Source organism: Carassius auratus, chromosome 39 (assembly GCF_003368295.1).
Source record: "Carassius auratus strain Wakin chromosome 39, ASM336829v1, whole genome shotgun sequence".
NCBI classification, from domain to species: domain Eukaryota; kingdom Metazoa; phylum Chordata; class Actinopteri; order Cypriniformes; family Cyprinidae; genus Carassius; species Carassius auratus.
In genome coordinates, this window is record NC_039281.1 from 1,749,950 (window position 1) to 1,758,698 (window position 8,749).

The 8,749-nt window shown below is 34.1% G+C and overlaps 1 protein-coding gene across 1 annotated transcript; it reads right to left on the minus strand.

Annotated features, from left to right (window-relative positions):
- Window positions 1–100: 100 nt before the first annotated feature.
- On the minus strand, window positions 101–8,506 carry ddx41 (DEAD (Asp-Glu-Ala-Asp) box polypeptide 41). The gene is made up of 17 exons (XM_026225067.1): window positions 8,308–8,506; window positions 7,829–7,918; window positions 7,468–7,621; window positions 6,986–7,060; window positions 6,834–6,894; window positions 6,592–6,728; window positions 6,431–6,503; window positions 6,028–6,181; window positions 5,708–5,844; window positions 5,390–5,552; window positions 5,081–5,212; window positions 4,067–4,138; window positions 3,882–3,978; window positions 3,391–3,540; window positions 1,892–1,963; window positions 795–905; window positions 101–627 (listed from the first exon to the last, which is right to left on the minus strand). Exons 1-17 carry the CDS (start codon window positions 8,332–8,334, stop codon window positions 491–493), a joined length of 1,842 nt encoding a protein of 613 aa, XP_026080852.1. The 5' UTR covers window positions 8,335–8,506; the 3' UTR covers window positions 101–490.
- Between the last annotated feature and the right edge of the window lie 243 nt (window positions 8,507–8,749).

An 8,749-nucleotide genomic window follows, 5' to 3' on the forward strand; every position in this document is an offset into this window, starting at 1 on the left:
GGTTTCCTCGAACCTTGAAAACTTTACATTGATGTGTCTCGCTAACAATCACCTTAAGCTTAGTTGTAAACAGGACATGGCGAAGAGATGTAACCAGAGATAATCTCAGAGAATAATTTTATTGCAGATGGCTTCATGAAGTAAAGAGGGTGGATGAGCTGACCATTACTTATCTACACTGGATGTGTAGCAAATAAACTGTCAAAAACATGCAGAGTGGGTTTCAGATACATAATGTAATAATTCAGCTGTTACATTATTACATGACAACACCATTATGAAGCAAAACCTACTGAAAAGTCTAGCAAAATCTAACTGTAATATATTGTTTTTCTTACACAAAGCTTTTTGACTGTATTTTGCAACAAAAAAGAGGTCACTGAAAAAAAAAATCTTATTCCAAGAATAACGCATTTTGCACAAAATGACACTGGACATGATACAGGAACCTCTCTCAAGGAAAGATTTGATGACAAAGTAGCAGATAGCATTAAAAATCCATGGAGCTGCTGGCCAGATAGTCCTTGCGGCCGATGTTGGTGACCTGTTTTGTCTGCATGGCCTCCAGTTTGGGACAGACTGTGATCCTGTGGCCCAAACCACCACAAAATGTACAGCCTCTCTCTTCTAGGATGGAAAAGGCAATAAAAATAAACATGTTAGACAATGTATTATGTTATACTTTTGAGCGCTGAAGATCCTCTTTGCACAACCAGGCAAATGTTGCAATAATTTTGGGCATGCGCTCGACTGGCTATATAAGCTTGTTTCAGTTATAAGTGCATCATCTGTACCTCCAATATCCAGCATCGTCTCGTCTCCCGTTTGGAGAACCTGCAGCACAGGAGGAACCTTCTGCTTGGCTTCAACCAACAGAGCTTTCAGATCCATTAGTACAGACTCATCTATAAAAAAAAAAAAGGATTTTGATGCACAATTACCTCTATATAGTTTATTCTCTGAAATTATAATTCACTGTGTGTGGTAATTTAATCTCAGAAGGGGGAACAAGAACTGAAAGAAATGAAAACAGACAGAGAGACACCAAAGTTCAATCTATATCTATATATATACACACACACAGGGGTGCACATAAGTGGTCGGCAGGTCCACATGCGTGACCAAAATAAAAAAAAATGCGTAATATAAATAAGTACTGACAGCGCATTTGCGTACCCACGTGGTTGACAGCTGTTAATGCACAATTGCCATTTTAGATCACAAACTGTACTATATAAGTTTTATTTTCAACCTGAAAGCATAAATCTAGGCTACGCCTACCGTTTCAAAGCACAGTGCAAGACTGTGACATTCATCCACTGACGCTCTTTAATCAGCAGCGCTTAATCCAGAAGCACGTGTACTTACTTGCCAGCAATCCGCCAAAATAAAAGCCTGCTGATTTTAAGTTTGAATATGATGAAAATGCTTTTGTTAATTTATTTTTAAACGCTTTTTTCCAAAGCAACTTAAAATTGGGGAATACATAAAGCGATTCTTCTTAAAGAGGCAAACATAGTAGGAAATATTAGCATTTAATTTTTTAGTTTTTTACTATAAAATAAATGCATTAGTATTTAATACTAGGACTGTTTTTATTTTTTATAATATAACACACTATTATTTAGTTTATTTACTATCATTTAATTTTTAAAATACTAAATAAAGTGTAATAATATTATAACTATTATTAATTCATTTTTTATAGTTGCATTTGATGGGTCACATGAGTGTGAGGACCAAGTGTGAGGACCAAACCAAATCTCCAGGTTCTCTTACGAGAACCAGGCTGAAAAAATTATGTGCACCCCTATATATATATATATATCTATATATATATATATATATATATATATATATATATATATAAATAAATAATAATAAAACTTACCACATCCTTTGTTAATAAATGTTGTGGCTATTCCAGTCTTTCCGGATCGACCTGTTCTGCCTATTCTGTGGACTGTGGAATAAACATGTTACATACTTTTCAAACTATACATACATAAATATAAATACATATTTCTGAACAGTAAGATTTGTAATGTTTTTTTTATGTGTTTTGCTAACCAAGCCTGCATTTATTTGGTCCAAAATACAGCAAAAGCAGTAATATTGTGAAATATTATATTTTATATATGTTTACTATTTAAAATAATTGTTTTTTCAAAATCATCATTCCAGTTTTCAGCTTCACATGATCCTTCAGAAATCATTCTAATATTCCGATTTTCTTATTTATTTTATATTTATATATATATATATATATATATATATATATATATATATATATATATATATATATATATATATATATATATTTATATACAAGCAGCAGAGTAGAATATTTCAGGTTTATTTTATTTTGGATCAATAAATGCAGGCTTGGTGAGCAAAAGAGAATTCTTTAAAAAACTTTTAAAATCTTACTGTTTTTTTTTTGTTTTGTTTTTTTGTATATGCAGGTACATCTCAATAAATTAGAATGTCATGGAAAAGTTTTTTTTTTATTAAATGTGAGCCAAAATCATCACAATTGCACTGAACTTTTCACAATTTGAGTTGAATTACTGAAATAAATGAGCTTTTCCACAACATTCTAATTTATTGAAATGCACCTGAATATGCAAATCAAGTGGCATCTGAAGTTTCTCAGAACTAACTTCACTTTTCTGATTCATTTTTGCAACATCAGTTAACCAATTGGCTTCAAAGTTAAAGTTGGTTTAGTGGTTGTATAAACTTCTGTCAAATGTTTTGCCTGAAAGAAGTGCTTGTACTTTTGTTACTTAACATAAATGCAACTTTTGATATTTATTTAGATTTTAATTGTGGTTTCTATATACTTTATGAACTGTCTAGCAATTACATTTTTAATGTAATTAATTACATGGTGTGTAAATTAATCCAATTAATCAAATCAAATTGAATCAATGATTGTTAAATGAAAAAAATTAAAATTAATTGATACTCTTAAATTGACAGCCCTATGTGTAAAATGTTATTGCTATTTAAAAGATTTTATTTTTAATGTAATTTATGCTTGTGATGAATTTTCAGCAGTCATTACTCCAGTCTTCAGCGACACATGATCATTCAGAAAGCATTTTACTATGCTGATTTGGTGCTCAAGTAACATTTATTGTTATGCTGAGATGTTGAAAACAGTTGTGCTTCTTAATATTTTTGATAAACAAAGCTCAAAGCTTATTCGCAAACAGAGCTCTTTTGTAGCATTAAAAATACACTTTTTTTAAATCATTTTTTATGTGTCTTGCTGATTATAGCAATAAATAAATAAATCTTACGGACCCTCAAACATTTGAAAGGTAGTGTATACAAGCCAATAAGCTTTAATAATAAACCATGCCAAATAATATGAACACCTACCGTAGTTCTCAATCTCCTCTGGCATGTCATAATTGACAACATGCTGGATAGCTGGAAAATCCAGACCCTTCGAAGCAACATCAGTAGCCACTAAAACATCTTTCTTTTCCTCTTTGAACGCCTCAATGGCTTTCGTTCTCTCTTCCTGGTCTGAAAAGCACACGTAGAGTTTATTGAGCAGAGCGTGGTTGAACTGTGTGACCTGTTTAACTTTGTGCTGAACAGTCACATTCATAACTATTTTATATTTTAGGTAACATGAGCTGGAGTATTTAGTGTATGGTCAGGGTGAAGTTAAGCCACAGACACTTTGCTGCTTTGAGGTTAACCTTCGGACATAGTTTGAACACTGGTTTAGTGCTATGATAGGAGCCGCAATGCAGCAGAAGCTGACACCCAGTGGAGAGCAGCTGTAGCTGCAGGAAACGCCATGCATAAACCTGACTGATGGGGTTTGTGCTGCAAGCAGATTGAGATGGATGATTTCGTACCTTTTCCACCGTGAATAGCCACTGCCTCCACACCTTTCAGCAGAAGATACTCATGTATGGCATCTACATCTGCTTTCTTCTCAGCAAATATTAATACCTAAAAAACAAAATGGGGAGTGTGATGGTTTGAAGAGTTTATGCAGGATTCTCAGATGTGGTTAATAAAAGAGTAAAAAGCTACGTGCCGGCGGTGGGCTCTTCTGGAGACACTCCAGGAGGTAAACCATCTTGGCCTCTTCTTTGACATACTCCACTTCCTAAAAGTGACAGGATGTATACAAGTAAAACTTTCTGTTCTGATTAAGTATTACACGATATCGTTCAACGGTTTGGGGTTGGTTTAGATTTTTTGTGTTTTTGATAGTGTCTTATGCTCATCATGGCTGCATTTATTTGACCAAAAATACCCTAAAAACAGGAATATTGTGAAATATTAATACTATTAAAATAACTTTTTTTTTAGATATTTTATATTTTTATATTATATATTATATTATATATTATTTTTTGAATGTACCTTATTTCTGTGGCTGAAAAGCTTCAGCATCAATATGACAGTCTTCAGTGTCAAATGATCACGTGTTTTTTTTTACATTCACGGTATTTTGTCAAATCATTTTATATTTTTAATTGTTTTAAATTCATTTTAAATAAGTTTTTTTTAATCATTTTCAAAGTTTTTAAATTGCTTGTTTTTTTTTATTTATTATTTTTCTTCATGATTTTTACTTTCTTTTATGTAAAGCACTTTGAATTACCATTGTGTAGGAAATGTGCTATATAAATAAACTTGCCTTGCGCCACTCAAAAACCTTTCTTTGAGTTGTGCTGCTTAATATTTTTGTGGACACCAGGAATCATTTTACCATGATTGTTATTTAATATAAATAAACAATAAAATAAACAAATGTATATATATATATATATATATATATATATATATATATATATATATATATATATATATATATATATATATATATATATACACTATAGCATTTTATCCATTTAATGCAAGTTTGCTGAATAAATTGCATTTAAAAAATTGATATCTTACCGACCCCAAACTTTTGAAACCGTAGTGTGTTTCACGACACTCGAAAAATCCACCTTGGCAAAACTCACAAAACAACTACAAGGATGGGATGGAACATAAGGAAAGAATAATGCTGGGCCTTGCATGAATCTTAATATCGTACCTGGATGACGTCCAAGCTTGCAGCTCCAGCTCTGCCCACATTAATGGTGATAGGTTTCACCAAAGCACTTTTGGCAAAGTTCTGAATCTTCTTGGGCATAGTGGCACTGAAAAGCAGTGTTTGTCTCTGACCCTAAAGCAAATCATAATTAATAAATTCATAATAATCATAAAATTATTTTAAAAATCATTAATTACTTCTAAAACACTATTATTCTAGTTCTTAAACACTTCATTTTCAGGAAAACTTTGAAAAAGGAGGGTAACATTTTAATATATTTACTGACTAAATACTTTACTTTAAAAGTACCTTAAAGTAAGAGAAGATGGTCCTGATGTCCTCCTCAAAACCCATGTCAATCATCCTGTCAGCCTCGTCCAGAGCCAGATAGCGGCAGATATCCAGACTCACCATCTTCTTGTTCAGCAGGTCCATCAGTCTGCCCGGAGTGGCCACCATCATGTGAACCCCACTACAATCACACAATCATTTGCAAGTTTAGAAGGGATTTCTAAAGCAATCAGCATCCAAATAAAGAACAAGTACAATTTCCCAGTCATTTTTGTCCTTCTTTTCAAAAGTCACAACGTGGAAATTAAAACACTAAATTGAAACAAAGTGACTTACTGTTTCACCACCTCCATCTGTTCTTTGACAGACATGCCCCCAATACACAGGGCACAGCGCAACTGAGGAGCCCCTTCATCCTCTAGGAGTTTACAGTAGTATTCAATGACACCATGTGTCTGTCTCGCCAGCTCTCTCTACAGATGGAGAGAAAGACAATAAATACTTGGCCACACTGTTGCTGTCTGGTGCCTGTACTGTCTGCCTCTTGACTTATGATTTCTATGATGAAATAGTTTTGTTCCACATGGGTAATCTGCTTCTCATTTTTCTGCTGTATATCCGGCAGACGACACAGGATGTTGACAAAGTAGGCTTACAGAAGGGCAGATGATGAGGCCATAGGGTCCCTCTCTCTTACAGAAGGGTAGCCGTTTCTCCTGCTCCAGACAAAACATAATGATGGGCAGCGTGAAAACCAGAGTTTTCCCTGAGCCGGTGAAAGCAATGCCAATCATATCCCTGCCAGAGAGACTAAACAAACAAACAAATTCAAAAAATTATTAATATAAATATATAAGTTATTATCTATTATTAACATTTTATTACCTAATAAATTCGAACAATTTATATATAAATTATTTTACATCTATACACAATTTTATTAAAATGTAAGAGATGCGTTTTATTAATTTGCACATTTTTTAAAGACAAAAAGCTAAAACCATCTTACCAGCTGACACTGTATGATAATGCCTGAATATTGGCCTAAGCGAAACTCACATGGTTGGTATTCCCTGGATCTGAATGGGTGTCGGGTGAATGATTCCTTTTTTCTTCAGTCCTTTAAGGATGGCTGCAAAGAGCATTAAAGTTGAGAGCGTGCCATTAGAGTGAAGCTTAGAGTCAGGTGCTACATGTACAACAGGTGGGATGGATCTTACCCTGAGGAAACTTCATCTCTCTGAAGGTCTTAATGGGTGGTGGAATGCCTTCACCTTCAACAAGAATGTGGTACTTCTTCCGTACACGTTCATGCCGTGCTGCTGGCATGCCATGAATGTAACGTGGCGCTTTCCAGCTGAAGAGTAAATAAGAAGTTGATTGCTGTTGTCTTTATTTGCGAAAAACCCACAACTGATCTGACAAATGAGAGTTAAACAAAGGAGAGTTAAAGGCAGCTCACCTTGTTTTTATTGGGTCTTCATATGTGATACCTTTGGCCATTTCCTTCACAGACATTAGAGCTGATAAAGATATGGAAAGATGCATGTTTTTGATTTTTTTTTTTAAATACTTCCGACCTATACATTTAATTTAATGATTTGGTTTGCTTACCTCTGCCTTCAGCCACGCTCTCCAGAATCTTTTCTTCCTCTTTCAGTTGTTTCTCCTTGGCAGACTCCTTCCGAGCTACAATTATTAATGTACAATTTGAAAATGAACAACAAATGAAACACACAGAGTCCACTCAAAAAAAAAAAATTCTAAAAATGTTCTTTACAAAAACACATAATTTTCCTTATTTGATAAGAAACTTAGAAATAGTGCAGAATCATAGTAGGAAAATAAACAATATGGACATCAATGGGAACCATCAACTGTTTGATTACCAGCAATCTTCAAAATATCTTCTTTTATGTTCAGTATAAGAAATCAACTCATACAGGTTTGGAACGGCATGAGGGTGAGTAAATAATCACAGAATATTCATTTTTGGGTGAACTATCCCTTTAATTGACCTTATATTGACACTCTGATTGAGACCCACTGCATTAGACAGTAAACAAGTGATGAAGAAAAGGAGAGGACGTAAAGACCTTCAGCTTTCTCCTTGAGGTGTTGGTGCTGGTCCAGAAGACTGACATTGGATCGGGGACCCAGACCATCATCCTCATCTTTCTGCTCTCCGCCACTATCTTTCTGTTCCTCCTCTGTGAGCCCTTTCCCACGGAAACGCATCACCTTCTGGAGCTGAGGGTCAAATCAAATAAACATATGTAATTAGGATGCACAGACTTATGTTGGCAAAAGAGCGAAATATATTTTTAAAAAACCATGGTGTGACATACAGCAACAGCAAAGACAGTGGTGGTGAACCACAGAGCTGCCACAGGAAACAGAAACACAATTATCATGAAAATGAATGGCCATGCTATGATCTTAGTAGAGGTTGCTTACCATCTGCTGTTTTCTGATCTTAACAGGAACATACGGCACATAGTCATCATCTTCTGAGCCATCTGATCCAGACTTATCCGAGTAGTTTCTCTGAGAATTACATAAAAGTCACAAAGCATTAGGCCTTTAATACAAACTGCATTCAGCATCACAAAGTTATATAGCAGTTCAGACGCACATATTCTCTTCTTACACTACTGTATAATTTACAAAAATGCAGGCTAAATTAGTACAGATTAATAGATAAATTACATATAAAAACATAGCTGATACACACAGACGTCTGCTTAATTTCGCAATATTTTAAATTGCTATATAAGATATCAAAACGCCGTTTATTTGAGAGTAACGTACACCTGTGCATAAAAATCTTAATGAGATTTGATTAATCACATGTTTAATACAGTGAATATGGTTAAATCTCTGTTACTCGAACATTTACTTTGAGATGCGTTTACATACATATTAGTAAAACTCACCTTTTTTGGTCGATTTTCCGTTTCCATGATGCTCGGCGTTAACGTTACTGGCTTTAGGGTTATAATTTAGTGATAATATTTAGTACATAAACGTCAGATAAATGTTACATTACACTCAAACAAGCATTGTTTATACTAGCTAGCATGTTTCGCTGTTGCTGCTGCTGCTCAACGGAAGCGTGACGTACAGGTTACGTATACTACGGTGGCCCAAAAAGACTAAACGAAACGAAAGTATTTCGGAGATGTAAAAAAATATTTTTTTTCACCAAGATATTGTTCAAAACCAGCATGATTTCTTTCTTCTGTGCAACAAACAAGCGGATGCAAGGCAGAATGTGAATTCTCAAAGATTCTGTCTAAAATCACACGGTTTTAAGAGGATTATTGTTAATTCATGAAGGAAAAAATAAAGAACTAAAAAATCATTTTAACTCTTTTT